The sequence below is a fragment of the Portunus trituberculatus genome, chromosome 43, assembly GCF_017591435.1.
Source record: "Portunus trituberculatus isolate SZX2019 chromosome 43, ASM1759143v1, whole genome shotgun sequence".
NCBI lineage: Eukaryota > Metazoa > Arthropoda > Malacostraca > Decapoda > Portunidae > Portunus > Portunus trituberculatus.
Window position 1 is genome coordinate 25,109,953 of NC_059297.1, and position 21,246 is coordinate 25,131,198.

General features: G+C 41.3%; 1 protein-coding gene across 1 annotated transcript; it reads right to left on the reverse strand.

Moving 5' to 3' along the window:
* Positions 1 to 488: 488 nt before the first annotated feature.
* LOC123518105 (sodium-coupled monocarboxylate transporter 1-like) lies at positions 489 to 20,167 on the reverse strand. Its single transcript, XM_045278718.1, has 11 exons — positions 19,843 to 20,167; positions 13,472 to 13,605; positions 9,562 to 9,750; positions 9,317 to 9,471; positions 5,445 to 5,585; positions 4,299 to 4,517; positions 2,922 to 3,040; positions 1,627 to 1,781; positions 1,272 to 1,468; positions 984 to 1,081; positions 489 to 843 (listed from the first exon to the last, which is right to left on the reverse strand). The coding sequence occupies exons 1-11, from the start codon at positions 20,120 to 20,122 to the stop codon at positions 650 to 652; spliced, it is 1,881 nt and encodes a 626-aa protein (XP_045134653.1). The 5' UTR covers positions 20,123 to 20,167; the 3' UTR covers positions 489 to 649.
* Positions 20,168 to 21,246: the final 1,079 nt, after the last annotated feature.

The window sequence follows — 21,246 nt, forward strand, 5'->3', positions numbered from 1 at the left end:
CGGTTCTTGTTTTATGTTATCAACCTGAACCTCACAGCCAGTCTTCGGTGGCCAGTTGTTCCTCTCATAGTGAAAAGTTGTATTTCGACTATCATAAGGGCACTTACGCCAAGGGAACTTGATGAAGCTTTCCTGAAGACCCATTAAGAAGGTCACCATCCTGAAGTCGCCAATGACCACCCAACTGAACTGGTCTTACTTTAGAGCACTTGCAAATGTTTTAACGTTCTGATACTTATTTTTCATGTGCACTGAATGAGCCAAAGAAATCAATGTCGACTGATTTGTGTCAGGCAGAAAACAGTCTTTAGGCTTTTCTCAGAAACAAGGTTTTTGTTTTTGTCACATGGTGTTATCGCAGGTGGCCTAAAGGAAATCACGATTCAATTGTGTTACTTGATGTTCTATCTAATGATGCTTCTTATCATTTCTTAATTTTGTTTTTACATCAGCAATGAACATATTTTCCTAGTTGCGTTTTTTTTTCATTTTTGCAACGTATTCATTACAAAAAGTAGAATCATATATTTCCTACATATGTCATCTGTCTATAAGAGAGATACACTCAAGCACGGGAACGCTGAACTGTCGGAGAGATCATCTGTTTAGCGATGCTCCCGCCGTCATTATATCCCGGAGTCTTTACGGGCTACCCAGATGTATCAGGATCTGACTTCACTTCGTACAACATTGTCATACTTTCTACATTATTTTTCTCTTCTTCCTGGATTCGTTGGGTCATCTTTCCTTTCCTCCATATCATGTATCTCTTCCACGCCTCCCTGTACACTCTGCCACAAGTCGGATTGACCAGCCTGTCATCTGTCTCGGGCTGATTTACTCCTGCAGAACAGAAGATAGCATTTAATGAGTTACATCAAATTCTTTGAAAATTTATGTTTGTGGTGAATTAAAGATTACTAAACTAGGAATATATGATTATTATAAGAATAAGATTAAAAAAATATCATTTGAAATCTTACCAATTACTGGCGACACTAGGGTGCTGACCATCATAGTAATGGCGACACCCATGAAACTGTTGTAGCAATAAGAGATGTCGTATATGCTTTTTTCGACCCTGCAAAAAATAAATGTTATGAGTGTAATGAAGTCGTAATCTTAGAGATATTGTTGCACATAATGCAGAACAAAATACGAAACAAAATATAATAAATTCAAACTGGTATGTACTTAACTCGCAACATCTAAATGAAGAAGGTACTGCATTAGATATTCATAATCTTAAAGTGAATTAATGTTTTACTCACTGCTCGACCGTAGTAGAGGCAAGTGTAGTAGAGGCGAGTGTGGAAGAAGTGAGACCCTCCAGGGTTCCGTTAAGGTGAGAGGCGCAGCCATCAACAAAGAGGGGCAAGCGTGTCTGAGCCCCTGCCCCATTCAGGAACTTGCCGACCACGAGCCACACATTAAAACTGAAGGACACCAGTAGTCCAGAGATCGCGCTCTGAATCATGGAGAAGAGACAGTGTTATTATACATTATTCACACATCAAATACATTTCATGTATGACTGTCATCTTAAAAGTAATTTGTTTTGTTTGATTCGTATCAACATTTTGTATATTTTTGGAGTGGATTAATCACTCAATGATTAGGTCTCACCTTATCACCAACCCAGGGCATTAAAATGCCAGCCAAGAAAACCCCAAGAATGGGTCCCGAGAGTGCGCCACTGATGCTGAAGATGACATGGAAGATATTGCCCAAATTGGCCATCAAGACTCCGAGCGCCACGGAAATGACACCTGTGAAGGAGGCTGTACGAGACATAGCACTGTCATTGTCTTGTTTACTGTTATCACTCTACATTCATTAATATGTGTGTGTGTGTGTGGTTTATTAGTTAGGCAATGTAAAAATTTACACTGAAAATGTACAGGGGTGTGTGTGTGTGTGTGTGTGTGTGTGTGTGTGTGTGTGTGTGTGTGTGTGTGTGTGTGTGTGTGTGTGTGTGTGTGTGTGTGTGTGTGTCTGCATCTGTCTGTCTGTCTTTTTATTTTTGTTTGTGTGTAGCTCTGCTTTGTGAGTTATTATTTTCGTTGTGTTGTCTGTTTATCTCCTGATCAGTTGTTTTATTCTTTATTCGCTTATGAGGGTATTCCTTATATCATCACGATGTTGTAATGGCTAACCCATTCAGTCAGTGACATGTATACTGTGTCCTGTGGAAAAATTCGCATGTACTGTTTCTTGATTTTATGTTGTCTTCTCGAACGTTGTTTAGATTACCATTGAAACCAATAGATCTTCTTCAATTTATATTCGTAACTATAAAATCGTGTGATATCAAGGATATTAAGACAAGCGAGACACTTAAATAAAAAACTAATGAATCACGCACGCACCCCACTCACACACACACACACACACACACACACACACACACACACACACACACACACACACACACACACACACACACTAACAATGATAATGGGAAAAATAATGATAATAATAACAATGATAATAATTGTAATAATAGTAATAATAGTAGTAATAACAATGATGATCATGATCATGACAATAATAATAATAATAATAATAATAATAATAATAATGATACTACTACTACTACTACTACTACTACTACTACTACTACTACTACTACTACTACTACTACTACTACTACTACTACTACTACACTACTACTACTACTACTACTACTACTAATATTATTATTATTATTATTATTATTATTATTATTATTATTATTATTATTATTATTATTATCATTATTATTATTATTATTATTATTATTATTATTATTATTATTATTATTATTATTGTTATTACAGTAAATCATAGAATAAATGAATTATAGTAAATGAGTGAATCAGTAGATAGATAAATTAATGAAAACAAGAGAGATGGGCGAGGGCGACACAGGACATACTCACAGAGGATCTTGATGACGCGAGTGGCAGACGACTCACTGAAACCGTGAAAGAAGGGCAGAGGCTTGAGGAAGTCCTCCCAGACCATACAGACCGTTGAATTACCGCAGGTGGAGAGAGTGCTGAACAGTAAAAATATCAAAATAATCAAATGATGTAGATGACCTAGTAAAGTAGACTACGTACACACAACTCATTGGGCATCACCACCAGTGCTGATTAGACAATAGAACAATAATAGTTGTAACTTTCAGCACCTCTCTCCAGCAGGTGAGAAGAGTGCTGAGCAGTAAGAATAGTGTAATTATCAAATGATGTAGAGGAGCGAGTAAAGTACACTAAGTACATACAATTAACTGGGCATTACTACCTGTACTGATTCGACAATAGAACAGTAATGGGTGTAACTTTCGGCACTTCTCCCTGTCAATTTATTATCTGGCCCAGGACAGCCTAAAAGCTTCCAACTACATCTTGTTTCTCTGTCTGCTCGACTTCTTGCTACCATTTCAAAGTAGCCACATTGTTGTTATATTTGTCTGGCTACAAATATAACCCAAGTCAACTTTTTTCTCCTTCATGGGGAGATTTGTCTGGGTTGGGATCATAAAGTACTCAGTCTGTCTTATTTGGTAATTCATGTAATCTTGAAGTATACTTTAAATGTGTGTGTGTGTGTGTGTGTGTGTGTGTGTGTGTGTGTGTGTGTGTGTGTGTGTGTGTGTGTGTGTGTGTGTGTGTGTGTGTGTGTAATTCACTGTTTGATCTGCTGCAGTCTCTGACGAAACAGCCAGACGTTACCCTACGGAACGAGCTCAGAGCTCATTATTTCCGATCTTCGGATAGGCCTGAGACCAGGCACACACCACACACCGGGACAACAAGGTCACAACTCCTCGATTTACATCCCGTACCTACTCACTGCTAGGTGAACAGGGGCTACACGTGAAAGGAGACACACCCAAATATCTCCACCCGGCCGGGGAATCGAACCCCGGTCCTCTAGCTTGTGAAGCCAGAGGACCGTGTGTGTGTGTGTGTGTGTGTGTGTGTGTGTGTGTGTGTGTGTGTGTGTGTGTCTTGTCCTGTGAATTCTTTCTTTTGTGCTAAGAGAACATATATACGGTTGCTGTATATATAAGAAGGAATCGATATATAGTACTAATGATACTCTGCCCTGAGTTCCGAACACTGTTTAAATTCCCATTGAAAGTAATATAACTACTTGAACTTGCATTACTAACTATGAAAACAAGTAACACCTAGACGAGAAAATAAGCAAGACAGCTAAGAAAACTATTAACACACACACACACACACACACACACACACACACACACACACACACACACACACACACACACACACACACACACACACCTGAGCACCCCACCATACACAGCTGCCACAAAGATGCCAGCCATGGCGGGGACGTGGCCCAACTTGTCAGTGACCAAGAAAGGAATGATCTGGTCTGCCTTTGCAATTTTCCCTGAGGTGAGAGGGTCACAAGTGCTGTAAATGGCGTAGGCGACCAGTCCAGAGAAGAAAAACACGAACCACAGACACCATAGTGCAATCAAGAAGAAATACACGAGTCTGGAAAATGAAAGAACAATACATAGTTGTACATAACTTAGTCATCATTCAGTGATTATATGAAAGTTAATTTGTGCTATAATCCTAAAGAAAACACTTATTTTCATCAAACATCGAAACTCCTTTTTCTATAAGAAGCTATATGAAGATTTAAGAAAGGCACTTCAGAATTTGTAGTAGAAAGAGGACTCTTATTCTTGCATTATTAATTTGGTCACAATAAGGATGAGGATAATCGTAAGATCGTGTGCAGTACGGGATCGAGAAGAGGAAATAGTGCAATTCACAGTTCAAGAGAGGCAACATAGTGATAGAATATGAGATTTGTCACCGTCTTAAAATGAGTTGATAAGAAGTAAAAAAAAAAAAAAAAAAAAATATAGAAAAATCCACTTCCTTTAAACGAACGCAAGACGGAATTAGTTGTCATTGTATACGAGTTCATTTTGATGTTATTGTAATCACCATTATTGTAAGTATTGCGATTATTATCTTTATTTAGTCATTTATCTTTATTTCTTAATTCATTATTTTACGCTTCTCGTGTATCTTATCTGTGCGCCTTTGTTGTTTCCTTCATTATTTTGACTAGTGAAAATCAGCTTGGTGCTTCGATGCATTCCATGTTCCTTTCTCCTGTCGACCGTGTCCTTGTACTCCTGAACACTAAACAGGATGTATCTGAATGTTATGTATTTGCCACTTCTTACGACATTGCTAACATTGATGCCACCAGAACAGCACACACTTCACATGATTCTTAGATATGTTTTCTTTATAGAGAATTAGTCTCTCTCTCTCTCTCTCTCTCTCTCTCTCTCTCTCTCTCTCTCTCTCTCTCTCTCTCTCTCTCTCTCTCTCTCTCTCTCTCTCTCTCTCTCTCTCTCTCTCTCACAAACACAAATGAAAAATGCATCCACTAGTCACCCTCGAGCTGTCTTCAGGGTCTTGACGGAAGCGAAGCGTTGGTAGGATGACTGTGAGACTCCAATGGTGTTGAGGACCAAGAAGAAGCCCATGCAGAAAGTGGACAAGAGACTGTGGCGGACGTAGGGGCTCGGGTCCATGCTGTGGAATGTCATGTGAGTTGGTCAGAAGTGTGGTAATGTTAGAGCGAAGAGTTCTTGTGGGTGATAATTTGCTGTTCGTAATGGTTGATTTTTGCTGCTGTGTACGGAACTTTTGCACTCTCTCTCTCTCTCTCTCTCTCTCTCTCTCTCTCTCTCTCTCTCTCTCTCTCTCTCTCTCTCTCTCTCTCTCTCTCTCTCTCTCTCTCTCTCTCTCTCTCTCTCTCTCTTTCTCTCTACACTTTTGTAATGCATGTTTAAGATCACGCACTAGTTCTATTATTTCGTTCACTATGCAATACAGTTTGTTGCTGTGGTGAACCTCCACAGTGGTACGCTTCTTACATAAGATGTACATGTTCGTTTTATGAATTTATGAAGTATTAGGTAAGGCAGTATGAGTAAAGAGATGGACTTGATTCATGGCAGTGCTATCATTTAAATATACGAGTCATACCACGAATGTAATTTTTTTTTGTACTTTTCTGGAATATATTTTGAAAGTGTTGAGTTTCTAAATGAACTAAGTGGGTTATTTTCCATTTTCATCATGCATCAGCCAAGCTGCATCAATTTTCTATGACCTATAAAGTTCTTTTATGCGAGTTATTTGCCTTAGTTTCATCATTTTTCGAGGAACAATTTTTCTTTTATGAAAATAAAAAAATGAAGTGTAGAATTTTGTATACTTTGATAAGTTTTCAAGGGTTTTCTTGAAAACCAGTCACAAGATACTTTTCTGAGGAAATTGTGACAATTTTAAATTTTAATTTCAATGTCGAGCAAATCCTATTTTTCTCCTCAAAGAGTTATTTCTCTTATAAATAAAACTAAACACTGATTCAAAATTATATAACTTTTTTTGGGCAATTATTTTAGTTCCATCTCACACCAGAATCTGACATTTAACGGCAGGGAAATACGCCTCGATAGCGCAATATGTTAGTTTGGGATACTAGCCATTACAGTTTAAAGGAACATTCGTAAGCTTGTCATCCATATCTAAACATATAAGACTGGAATTTTAGTAGTAATTGGAACAGAAGAGACAGAAACAACTTGTACGTGGTGCGGGAGGTAGGATGGCGTGAAGAACAAACATGCTGACGTGCCGTAAGGTTATACCGACATTTTCATTATGTTTTCAGCTCATAGATGACGAGGCGTGCCTCTTCCAGTAAATCGTTCCTTTGGGTAAGGTAAGATATCCTCTTATGTATCATGATGAAAGAGAGCAAAAGGCGTGGACTGAATGAAAGCTAAGCAGCTATAGAAGTTGAGGAAAGAGAATATATCACTAACTCCTCTCTCTCTTTAAGCGTGTACAACGCTCACTGAGGTTTTGCTTCTCCATGCCCTGAGAGGAAACTTCCATACTCCTCCATAAAGAGAAAAAAAAACTTTCTGTAATTTTTTTTTCATAATATTTTCTTATAACCATCTCGCCTACAATGACTGGCCGAGCAACTGAGTGGTCATTTTCAAAATGACCATAATTATTTGGGCATTTTGCATACTGACAAACTTTTTGGTCATTTTCCAAAATGACCGGGCATTTAAAATGACCAATTCCGCAAATGTCCATAACATATAATATATATATATATATATATATATATATATATATATATATATATATATATATATATATATATATATACACCTCGGTCCTGCTATAAACGTCTAATAGGTCGATGAACGGGGTCGTTCATAGCGAATTCGTTCATAGTGATTAATGTATCCTATGGGAAAAAGGCTAATAGATCGATCAGCCCTCTCCTAAACCTAACTTTCAGCCCTATTTTACCTGTTTTTCCGGGAAAAAAATGGGGTTAAACATGAAATACATTGCACACATAAAGAAAATGGTAATAAAGGGTAACTTTGAATGGGCCTGGATTTTTATGATGATGGCGGCATGCAGTGTGGTAAAAACTTCTTGCCGTGTCCATTATGTCTGATTTCGATAATGAAACTCCCTCGGCCTCCTTGCGGTTTATCCAGTGAGCTAGGTAACGTTCCATTGTTATTAGTTCTTGGTCAAAGTCACGCAGTCTACAGTCTAAATTTGAAGTGCCATATGCCTTTAGTGCTTTCTTAATGTCATTCTTTATGCGCCACAAAGATCTAACGCTTGCTTCATTTAACATCAATGAATGTCTAATTGCTGTGTTACCTTCACCTTTCTATTTTTTTTTTATACTAAGTGGGCTTTTCACGGGAATTTATGGGCTAAAGGGGATACTTTTTTGGGTACCTCCTATCTCAAAGCCCACCCGCTAGGAAACCGTTGCCCCGAGTGAGGAAGCCCAACCTACACTCGGACCGTGGACAGGATTCGAACCCGTGCGCTTGGAGACCCCTCGGATCCCAAAGCACGCATGGTTCCACGGTACCACGGCTCTTTTATCTCCTTTTCACTGTTAAGGGGATCGCTTTTACGATTCGTTCATAGTGAACGTGCTTGATTATAACGAAAATTTTGGACTGAATATTTTCGGTCACTCGTTCATTGTGAGAATCGTTCATTGCGAACACGCTTATAGCGGAACCGAGGTGTGCATATATATATATATATATATATATATATATATATATATATATATATATATATATATATATATATATATATATATATATGTTAGTGTCACTAGATTCATACAAAAAAATCCATAAGAAATACGCAATTTTATCTTGAGCCTTTCGAAAACAACTGATGTACGGACATAAGTGTCTCAGAATATGTTCCTCACTGCAATGTTGTGAAATTCCTTGTGTTGGGGATGCAGAATGTATCTTACCAGACAGTCATGTAAATGACCAATAAGATGCAACTCATACAAATGATGATGCATGATGACAAATTAAATTCCCACATTAAAATGTAACAATATATATATATATATATATATATATATATATATATATATATATATATATATATATATATATATATATATATATATATATATATATATATATATATATTGTTACATTTTAATGTGAATTTCATACAAATGATGATGCATGATGACAATGAAATTCATTAAAATGTAACAATATATATATATATATATATATATATATATATATATATATATATATATATATATATATATATTGTTACATTTTAATGTGAATTTATATATATATATATATATATATATATATATATATATATATATATATATATATATATATATATATATATATATATATATATTGTTACATTTTAATGTGGAATTTCATATATATATATATATATATATATATATATATATATATATATATATATATATATATATATATATATATATATATATATATATATATATATATATATATATATATATATATATATATATATATATATATATATATATATATATATTGTTACATTTTAATGTGGGAATTTCATTTGCATCATCATTTGTATGAGTTCCATCTTATTGGTCATTTACATGACTGTCTGGTAAGATACATTCTGCATCCCCAACACAAGGAATTTCACAACATTGCAGTGAGGAACATATTCTGAGACACTTATGTCCGTACATCAGTTGTTTTCGAAAGGCTCAAGATAAAATTGCGTAGTTCTTATGGATTTTTCTTTATGAGTCTAGTGACACTAACAAGATTTCTAGGTTATAACATACTTACCGATCTCTTAACCATTGTCGTAATAAAAGACAAAAGTGTTTCAGAATATGGGACTTATTCATACCAACTTACTTGAAGAACTCTAGTCGGCCACCGCGTTCCGCTATCGCCCACACCTCCTTGACGCCGCCCACTTCATAAGAGCACATCACCACCACCGCCAACACACCCCCAAACATGAGTAGTGTCTGTAGCACGTCCGTGTACACCACCGCCTTCACGCCGCCCTGAGCAGACAACAAATAGTCATCACCTGAATAACGAGAGAGAGAGAGAGAGAGAGAGAGAACAAATCTCTGTTGCAACACTTTACTTACAATGGTGATATAGAAGGTGACGATGGCGCCCATGATTGCCATGGTGGTGAAGGTAGAGAGGCTGGTGACGGTGGAGAGGGCGAGCGAAGGTGCATACAAACACATACCCATGTAGAGAAATTGATTGAGGAGGGAGATGAGTGTGCAAACTTTTCGCAGAACCACGCTCCGATATCGCCGCTCCAGGTACTGCATAGGTTGAGGGAAACCTAATTAGTAACAGTGTTGATGAAGGCATATATATATATATATATATATATATATATATATATATATATATATATATATATATATATATATATATATATATATATATATATCATGGTGGGCATACGCCGAGGGGCGCGTCGCCTCGTGTACCCTATGACGCCACTCCAGGTGGTCACGCCTCACGAGTCTCCATGCAGGCTCCCTTCCCATGCCAAGTAATTCCCAGCAGGAGGCATCGACTTGCCGCAGCCATGAGTTCTGTGGACGTCCCCTTGGCATCCTCCATGCTGGGTTATCCCTTTCGGAGATAAACTGATATGCAGGATCGGCTTCCGTGTAGAGTGCCACATGCCTGTCGCAGTTGGCGTTGACATACTATACTGGTAATCGGCCTCAAATCAGTCTCACGGAGCAATCGCTGATTTGACACAAAGTCAGACCAGCTGTACCCCATGATCCTGCGAAGGTATCTAGTACCAAAGAGATCAATTCGCTTCTTCAGCTCGGTGTTCAGTGTCCATGTCTCACAACCGTAGAGTGAGACAGGGATCACCAGCGACTTGAAGATCCGAATCTTTGTCCATCTGCACAGGTACTGACAACTCCAAATACTCATGTTGAGCGGGTCCATAACGCCGTGACCCAGACCAATCTGTCGTACAACTTCCTGGCTCGACCCACCGTCGTTATGCACTACACTACCAAGGTATGTGAAACTTTCCGAGATCTCAATGTCCTCACCACATGCATGGACAGACTGTACAGTTTCATCCAGTAAGCCTCCAAACACCTGAACCTTGGTCTTCAGCTAGAAAACCTGGAGTCCCAGGGGCTTCACCTACTCGTGTAGTGCCTCTAGTCTAGAGCCATTACCAGAACCTCTAGTGACACAGCAAAGATTATTGCATCATCGGCAAAAGCAAGATCTTGTAGACTTTGGTCTACAACTCTGCCTAGTACCCAGTCCATGCAAATGTTGAAAAGTGATGGAGCAAGCACGCATCCCTGCCTCACTCCCGTATTCATAGGGAAGAAGCTGGACACGACCCCTTCACACTTCACAGCACTCACAGTCCCGGAATAGTGGCCAGTTAATAGACCAATAATCCTTGCTGGAATCCCCACGGAGACGCTGAAAATCCCAGAGTGTGTCTCGATGCACGCTTTCTTGAGATGGACATAGGCTGCAAGCATCCCCTGTTAAAACTCACGTCGGTGCTCCACCAGTACGCGAAGCGCTAGGATCCGGTCAGTTGTTGACTTACCGTGCATAAACGCAGATTGTTTAGGTCTCCGGTGTTTCACCAGGTGACTGCAGATACGCATCAACAGCAAATGGGTAAGCACCTTGCCTGGTACTCTTAGCAGTGTTATACCGCGGTTGTTGTTGCAGTCCTGACGGTCCCCTTTCCCCTTCCAGATAGGGATGACCAATCCCTTTTTCCAGTCAGGGGAATAGCACCTGAATGCCATACAGCATTCAAGACAGCATGCAACCCACTGATCATGGCTTCACCCCTCGCTTTGAGCAGCTCCGCACCGATATTACAGATACCAGCTGCCTTTCCACCCATCAACTTTGCCACAGCGTCCTTGACATCATCAATGGAGGGTGCAGTTTCGTCAGTGGGTGGATCAGCATCCAGCATCTGTAACCCTGCAGTTTGGAGCTGTCCACCGTGAACAGCTGCTCAAAGTACTCAGCCCAGCGAGCCATCTGCCCATCAGCGTCCGATACAAGGCGGCCATCTGCTGTTTGGATAGCTCTCGCCTGAGATGTAGATTTGGAGAGGAGTTTCTTCAGGGCTTGATAGGGAGGTCGGAGGTCATTAGCATTTAAATGACACTCTACATCCTCAGAGAGATCCCTGACATACCTCTCCTTGTCTCTCCTCAGGAGAGCTCTAGTCCTACGTGACAGAGGCCGTTGCTGGTCGCGGTTCCCAGCAAGTCTGGCAGCACGACTCTCCTCAATACTGTCCAACGTCTCTACCGAGTCGAAGCCACTCCGTGACTTTCGGTGGTCCCCAACGCACTCCTTGGCAGCCTCAAGAGGCTCACGTTTGAAGGTATCCCATAGCTCTAAGGGTCCTCGATGGTGTCAAGCACTCTAAACCTATTGGAGACTGTCACTGCATACTCTTGGGCACACGTCAAGTCCTTCAGTTTGTCAAGGTGAAACACTGTGGTCACATCTTGGAGGCTTTCTGGACTTGACGTGCAGCTTGAGTGTAGTAAAAATAAGCCTGTGATCAGTCGCAAAGAACTTGGCACTCCGAAAATCCCTGCAGTTCTGAAGGAGAGTACTAATAAGGATATGGTCGATCTCCTTCGCTACCCTCTGGCATTGCTATACCAAGTCCAGCGGTGCAGCGCTGGCTTCTGATACCAAGGACCTGCAATTCTCAACCTTCTGGATTTTGCAAGATTCAGAAGGAAAGAGCTGTTGTCGTTCCTAGTACCAGAGCCATGGGGACCAACACATAGCTCGTAACTGGCTCTCTCAGTGCCAGTGATAGCATTAAAGTCGCCCAAGACGATAAGTGCATCACGACAGGGACACTTCCAGTGTTTGGCGTAGAAAGTCTCCTTCTCTTCAGTTTCACTCATCTCGGTAGGAGCATATATTGCAACAACAGACATGAAGCCTAGACTGTGCTTCAGGCTTAGTCGTATTATACGCTCATCAACCGAAGTACCCTCTACAACGGACGGCTGCAGTCTGCTGGAGACGCCTATGGCTACCCCTTGACACGGTGACGATTGCTCATGCCAGACCAATGGTAAGTAAAACCCTTGCTACTGGTCTTGCCAATGCCAGGACTCCTTGTCTCAGAGAGTCCCACTATATCCACCCTCAGCCTACTGAGCTCATCTGATAGATGAGGCAGTCAGTGATCCCCTGAGAGGCTCAGGACATTCCAGGAGCCCACACGTAGAACCCTCCGAAGGTTTACCCCAGGAATGGTTAGACGGGTAGGCAGCCCCACCAGCACCCCCGAAATTAAAAATAGGGTGATGGGATCCTCGCATCCCTCTCAACACACAGGGATCTTGCGAGCTTTCCCCTGCATCCGTCATACGGGTAGCCAAGCTACCTGAGGAGCTTGCACGGTCGGACCCCCCGGTAGAACTGGATCGTGATCATGCCAAGAGGTTCGCTCGACCCCAACCTCTACTTCTATCTCTGGTAGTGGCTGTAGACTTTTTTAACAGGGAGGAGTTGCAATCAATCAATCAATATATATATATATATATATATATATATATATATATATATATATATATATATATATATATATATTACTTTTTTGCCTATTCTACTAATGATTTTCAATTTCTTCCTTATGAAAATATTAATAAATATTTTTATTGTAGCCGAAGCCTTTATGACATATTCTCGAGTGAAAATTAGATAATGTGTGATTTAGAGTTTACAATGATGTGTTTCCGAAGATTACTAGTGTTGCTTCTGAAGATTAGTGGTAGAGCCGCCGTGGTACAGTGGAACCATGCGTGCTTTGGGATCCGAGTGGTCTCCAAGCGCATGGGTTCGAATCCTCCACGGTCCGAGAGCTTCCTCACTGGGGCAACGGTTTCTAGCGGGTGGCTTTGAGATAGGGGTAGCCCATAAATTCCCGTGAAAAGCCCACATGGTATAGTCTTGGCTCCTCAAGAATCAAGGAAGTGGAAGCCTTACCTCGTTCACAGACACAAGTTTTAGGTTGTAGAAAATTGGGAGGATAAATTTGTTGACGACGATGGCTCCTGGTATGCAGCCGATGAGAGACGTGGCGAGTTGCGTGCCGTAAAGGTAGATTTCTGTTGGGTTACCTGTTAGGATGAGGCAGGTTGTTGAATGAGGAAAGCTACTAGTTATGTTTCCTAAGCCCTGTGTGTGTGTGTGTGTGTGTGTGTGTGTGTGTGTGTGTGTGTGTGTGTGTGTGTGTGTGTGTGTGTGTGTTTTATGTAAGGGCAAAACATTATATTAGAAAAAGGCCGACTGGAATTACAGTCTCAAGTTCAGATTAGAAAGAATTAGTCAAAAGAGTGGGACAAATGTCTTGACACCTCTCCCTTAAAAAAGTTAAGTCGTAGGAAGATGGAAATACAGAAGCAGGTAAGGAGTTCCAGACTTTACCTAGGAAAGGTATGAAAGATAGAGAGTACTGGTTAACTTTTGTATTTGAGGGGTGGACAGAATAGGGATGAGAGGAAGAAGAAAGCCTTGTGCAGCGAGGCTGCAGGAGGAGGGTAGGCATACAATTAGCAAGATCAGTAGAACAGTTAGCATGAAAATAGCGATAAAAGATAGAAAGAGATGCAACCTTTCGGCGGTGAGAAAGAGGCTGAAGACAGTCAGTCAGAGAAGGGGAGTTAATGAGACGAAAAGCTTTTGATTTTATCCTATATAATAAAGCTATATGAGTGGAATCCCCCCAAACATGCGAAGAGTACTCAATACAAGGATGGATGAGACCCGTGTACAGAGTCAGGGCGAGAAAAACTGGCGGAGAGGCCTCAGAACACCTAACATCATAGAAGGTGTTTTAGCAAGAGATGAGATGTGAAGTTTCCACTTTAGTTTATGAGTAAAGGACAGACCGAGGATATTTAGCGTGGAAGAGGGAGACAGTTCAGTGGGTCGCTTTACTAAGCGTCCCGTTCCTTGGTGGAACTCAGCATGCACTAACGCTGTGAAAGAGAAACGGGCAGCTTTCTCGTCTCCGGCGACATCGTGGGGACCCGCAGTGCCTGGAAGCTTTTCGACGCTGCCGAGCTCGGGCCCGCCGCGTTTTGAAAGAGGCACAAAGAACCTCTTGGAAAGCCTGAGTCTCTTCCATAAACGTCCGCACCCCTCTTACGAATGTCTTCAACAAAGTCCGCCGAATTGCTGGGAAGTATTCTGCTCCTTCCTCACTAGTTTTGTTGTCTGCTAGGCGAACGGTGGCAGACCCTAGGACTGTCGCCGACCTCTTGTAGAGCTACACAGGCTGGAGAGAACTCCGACAGTAAAGCTCGGAGTTCCCCCCACGAGGCGCAAAGGCCTCCACAGTTCCACTGTAGGAGCTTGAAAATTAGTATTTAGGTGCAGTGGACGGGCGAGCCTTTTGAAGGGGCTACCCGTGACTCACCTGACTAGAAATAATCAACCGACGAGAAGACACCGGGAGTTGTGATGTGCCGGGTCGTTGGACTATCCTCATCACAAGAAGCCCGATCTGAGATGGAGGGCGTCACAGAAGGCTGGACAGAAACTACTGGAGCTACCATTGCAGAGCGGTCCCTGGAGGACTTTCGATCATGTGCACTGGGAGAAACCTTAGATTGCTTAGGCTGAGCTAAATCTATCGACTCCGCAGAGCCGTGGTGCCGTTTGGTCAGGCCCTTCAAAGGCTTAGGCGATACAGGTGGCAAATGGACATCTACTACATGGGTGACTTTGGTCAAGTCCGTATTATTCTCATCAGTTCTAAGAGATGACTCAACCGAGTCATCGGACAAAAGGTCAAACCTATTGGCCAAACCGCCCCAACAGAGCGAGAGGTAGCAGAAGTTGTCGTCTTCGGTCCGGCAGACTCAGCTGAAGAGCGAGCGGCCAATGAAGCATAGGATGTCGCACCAGTACCATCCTTCTGGCGGTACAGGAGTTCGCGTCGGGCACTACCAAGGCTGATGAATTGGCTGTTAGCAAGCTGTAAAATGTCCTGCTCCAGGCGATACCTGGGGCATTGCCTGGAACGTACCTGGTGAGCATCACGGCAATGGAAACAGTAAGCAGCAGCATTGCAATGCTCCTCAGAGTGTGAATCTAGTGCAGAGCAATTACCACATCGAGAAGCTTCCTTACAGGAGCTTTTACCGTGACCGTACCCATAGCATGAGAAACACTGAAGAGGGCGAGAAACAAAACGCCTCACCCTAAGATTGATAGGACCGATATGAACACGGTCTGGGAGGGTGGAACCAAAGAAGGTGAGAAGGACCATGTTGGTAGAATTCCTCATCTTAGTCACCTTCTGGACTGAGTTAGGACACATAGCCAGTATTTCCTCTTCAGGAAATTCGTAAAGATCCTGACTGTACACACAACCTTTACTATAATTAAAGGTGGGATGAGCCTTCACGGTCTCAAACATGCTGTCAGAAGGGCATGGGAGATGTTGTAACATCCTCGCCTGCGTAATATCTTTAGCTCGCACGAGCACCCCTTCCCGTACTTCTTCAGATTCCCTCAGGAATCGTGCCGATTTCTTTGGCAAGATACCGGGAGGCATGGATGAAATTCCCACGCCCATTTCTATAGTACGCCACAAACCAACGTGGAGGCGGGATCTGGCGGACTTCAGGAACTGAATTCTCTGAATGGTGGTCATAAAGATTTGGGATGTAGTCCGTGTCACTGAAATCCGAAATATTCTGTCTTAAAGCCAGAGCCAGAGTGGGCAGGGATGCTACATGTTCTACAGCCAAACGGGCTTCATCGCATGACAGAAACGTTACATAGCAGCGATTAGACGGAAAGTCCTTATCATAAACAAGTCGAATACGGAGAACCGTGCCATACACCTTGAGAAGTGAGTGCAAGGCGTGATAAGAAAATGATGGATTAACATTTACCATCAAAAGGAATCAAACCAGCAGAAATCCGTCCTCAGAAGAACTCCCAGAACAGGAGACTGCTGTGGGAGGCCCTTGTGGAGGGAATCCTCCTCCCTACTCAGACCTGAAGATGACGTCTCGCGGGCCAGGTCAGCCACCTCACGAGAACCTGATAGTTTTTGTGTTTAACCATATGTATAAAGTTACACAAAAATTAGCTCCAGGGCAAGGGAAACCACCTACTGGGACTACAATGGGAGCGAGCGCTGGCTGCCGTGGACGGGGTACCTCGTCCCCATGCAGACCAGTCGTTTTAAAAAATGGCCCCACATGATACGAATGTTTGTCCACGACAGAGCTGAGACCCCCTCCCAAAGCATCCCAGCCTGGACACCCAACCATCCAGCACAGGACGGCCCCTATTGGGCGATCCTTCCAGCGGGTGGCTCCGCTGGTCCACTGGCAGCCTACGTAGGAACCATTTAGTCTGGCCCCTCACTGGCGACCTTACTAGCATGGGTAGCCCTCTCCCCCTCGAAAGGGCAGAGCAGGGGCCTACTCCCCCTCTAGCCTAGCTCGCCAGGTCACAGGGGCACGCAAGCCCCCCCACCACGACAAGGCGGTTCCCATCTGTGTGTGTGTGTGTGTGTGTGTGTGTGTGTGTGTGTGTGTGTGTGTGTTTAATTAGAAAGTTAAATACACTTTTCCACACATTCCCTACAAATACAGTGACATAGAAATTATGGATTCAGTTTTATAAGCGCTAACATGTTATACGAGTAAACCCCACCGCAACAATATTGTACAGCTTGCATCTCTCAATAGTCGAATATGAACGGAACCTAAAGTGTACCCTATTTTTTAGTATTTTGTTGTTGGTATTGACAGATACTTTATTCCTAAATTCCACACAGGAGAGAGGATGACCCCAATAAATGTCATTTGGAGAACGCATTGGGCTCGCGAAAGGAAATGAGAAGGAGTAGGGGTAGGGGAGAAGAACGGCGAAGCTCCACTCCACCCACCTACCGACTGCAGCAGTGTGCTTGTTTGACCTAAGTGAGTAACTTGGTGGTCAAGTATTTATGCTACGCCGTGAGAGTATTCAGAAGCAGTAATTGCTTCGTAGATCTAATCAATACATACCTACGTTCAAATTTACGAAAATTAGATTCCTAAAACGGTGAACAAACATGTGCTAATTGTTTACGTTGCACACAAGTGATTTGGAAATAATAGATGTTTGCCAACAGTTTGTTTAAATTTTTATTACTATATACACTTCATTGTCACAGTGCCTTATGCTGTGTAGTCATTATAAAGATTGTCACAAAATAATGATTTTTTTTATATGCTACGGCCTATAGCGTCTGTAGGCATACTTCGAGAGTATATGTGGGAAGCGCTGTTCAACTTCCCCCTATTAGTGGCAATTTTATTTATATCCATCCTTATTAGGGCCCATATCACCACCCAAGCGCATCTTTGGTGTAATCACCTATAACGTGGGTATCATGATGACGTGTAGGTAACTTTAAACCACCCGACAAATGGCATAGCTTCAAAGTGGGATGTGGTGGGATTCGAACCTACGCTTGGACGTCTGCCCAATCCCACGCTCACCACCTTATCCACGACGCCACCGCCTCCCTGGAGGACTTACAGGCGGATCTAACTATAATCGCGGTAAATTTTGAGTGAGGCTATAACAGCCATACAGTGGTTCAACTACACTTATGGTGATCCTTCATAGTCACTGAAGCAGCTACCTCTTGCACTTACTTAAGTTTGATTCTACTCTCTCTCTCTCTCTCTCTCTCTCTCTCTCTCTCTCTCTCTCTCTCTCTCTCTCTCTGCACTGCAGTCAGATAAGGAATAAGCTAGGAAGTTGCATTTTTGTTCGGATGAAATAGGAGTATAGACGAAATAGATAGGAGTATATTGTAACGAGGGAAACGGAAGGAATGGAGGTTTTGGTTGAATTTTGAGAGCCTGTCCAACAGCGCTATTCAAACGATAATATCTCCAGAACTAAGCTGCCGATGGCGACGAATTTAGTACCATATGACAGTTTTGTACGATATAGCTTTAATCTCTTCTCTTGGGTGAAGTCAATGGGTAACTTCCGAAAAGGAAAAGTATGTCAAAAATAAGATTTCTCCAAAATTACTCTCCCAAGTTCATGAAACTTAAGAGGCTGACGGTATTATGATTTTGATGTAATTCCTTATATCAGTTTTGAAGTAACACTGCACATACACAAAGTAAAAATTTCAATTTTTACTGTAACTGATCGAGTTCAAATTTGGTTGATTGTAAGAGCAATACAAGTGAAAAGTCAAATATGTAATACTTGCGCATACATGCTTAGCTATAATTTAGTAATATATTATGTCATGTCATTATCATTATTGGAAATGTGTTTGATATATAATCTTATTTTTTTCTGGCATCCAAAAACTTAGCTCTGAAAATTAAGGATGAAATTTTTCACATTTTTATTTTCCATTTTATTCATTAGAATCCAATTTCTGAGTTGCGTTTTAGTTAGTAATCGCAGCACTTTTGTAATGCAAGTAACCAATGCACTCCAATGTGAACCAAGAAATATGTTTTTTGTTGTAATAGATAATTATAAAAACATCCTTTATATTCCCTCCTGCGGTCGCTGCAAGACTCTACTTCTTCTCATCCCTATTCTGTCCATCTTCCTAATGCAAGAGTTAACCAGTATCTTCACTCCTTCATTCCCTACACTGGTAAACTCTGGAACTCTCTACCTGTGTCTGTATTTCCACCTGCCTATGACTTAAACTCTTTCAAAAGAGGAGTGTCAAGACACCTCGTACGTTAACTGGACCCTCCTTTTAGATTTTTTGTTTTCTTATGGCAACCAGCGGGATTTTTTTTCCAACACTTTGTTTGCCCTTTGCCCTTGTAATGTAAATGCCTTGATTCGTTACACACAGCGGTTAATAGACAGGCTATCACCACTTATTGCTTTGAAATGCATATGATCATAAGTCGAAGAAATTACAATAGCTTCCCTTCATGATAATGTAGTGGAGGAAAACAAAGCGGTATACACACGCAGCGCGTGTATCAGTAATGACTTTGAGAGAGGGAAGGGAGACTTGTGTGGCGACATATTGCCACTATCTACGCAGTCTGAAGTATGAAGTAGTTTGACTCATCACCTGACATCCTTTCAGCTACCTACCACTCACTATATTTTCTCTCAAGCTAGCGCACCTATAGTGTTACTTTTTCTTTACATTTCTATTGCTTGTATAATTACCCCCCACACACACACACACACGTACAGCTGGTCGGGTTATGCACAGAATACTACTACGTCTTTCATAACTTAGTATCAGAAATACTTGAATACAAAGTTTTAGCTGTTCAAGCTTCAAATCTTCAATTTTTTTAATGAGTTGCATGAAAAATGAACACTTTGTACCTTACCTAGGATGGAGATCGCTGAGACCCAGCCTCCCATGAGTGAGAGCCCTACCGCCAGGGGCGGCATGTTACCCCCTCCCAGTAGATACTCTTGTATGGTGGCCTTCCGTTTGTCCCTCAGGGCGCTGACTACTCCAATGCTAACTGAGGCTACCAACATCAGACAGAACACGGTCCAGTCAGCAGCCTTGAACTTGAAATTATCTTCCTCATTCATGGACTCCGTCAAGTTTAACATGGCCTCTGTGCTCGCGTCTGTCACAGATGTACTCAGGGATGACATCTTGATGGTGTATGATAATGGAGAGGCAGCCTCAGTGTACCTTGAACCTCTGATCTGACTCTCCACATGCTGCCTCTTATATACCAGCGAAACAAGGTGAACTTCCAAGTTACACAACTCAATATAGTAACAATACCTGCCTTATTGAGATTAATTCATTCGCTCTCTTCACTTACTTATCATGACGTAATCACTCTGAAATTTTAACTTTTATTTGTATTTACTAATATAATATTCAGTCTTTCTGTTACGATTGTCATTATCATGGCACCATACTGTTTCAGTTTAGAATATTCTTATTCCATAAAAGTTTCTGTTTTTCATTATTCCTTAAGGAAATCGTCCTAATGTATACAAACACACACACACACACACACACACACACACACACACACACACACACACACACACACACACACACACAAATGTGACAAACAGTGCTCCAGAATTTATTTATAACCGATTTATTTCTAGTGAAGCTTGTGAAAATTTTAGTAAGGAAGTTGATCAGCTTGACTGGTCAGTTGTTTTTTAATTTGTTTGTCGTAATGCTGCTTATGGCACCTTTTTCGACTCTTTCTATAGTCTGTATTATGAACATTTTCCAGTTAAACGAATGTGTATTAACGGTAAACCTCAGCAAAAGTCATGTATCACACCAGTTTTAAATAAAAGTACTAAGGAAAAACACATGTTAGAAAGATTATCACAAAAAATGGTCAATAATTTTTCGTGAAACATTCAGAATATACAGAAACAAATTGACTTTCTTAATGAGAGCTGTAAAGAATAAATACTATAAAGACAGTTTACAACATATCCAAGGCAATCCCAAGGCACACTGGAAATCTATAAATAATATTCTTGGTAGAAATAACAACACATCATATAATAATATAATTAAATTAAAACCACCATGCCATAATACTGCAGATAAATTCATTGAACATTTCTTAAGATTTGGAAACTAGAATCTCCCATAAGAAATATTTACCAAATTCACTACCTTTTTCCATGTATCTAACTCGTGTAGTTTCTACTGAAACTGAAAAATAACCAACAGATATGAAGTCCAGCTCGGCAGGATGTGACGCTATTTCTCCTAAAGTACTCAAATTAACTGC

Coding starts and splice junctions, on each gene's coding strand:
- LOC123518105 (XM_045278718.1), bottom strand. CDS start 20,122: ATGTCATCCCTGAGTACATCTGTGACAGACGCGAGCACAGAGGCCATG. Junction 9,472..9,561: donor TCACCTTCTATATCACCATT/GTAAGTAAAGTG, acceptor TTGTCTGCTCAG/GGCGGCGTGAAGGCGGTGGT. Junction 1,782..2,921: donor TCGCGTCATCAAGATCCTCT/GTGAGTATGTCC, acceptor TGTCTCGTACAG/CCTCCTTCACAGGTGTCATT.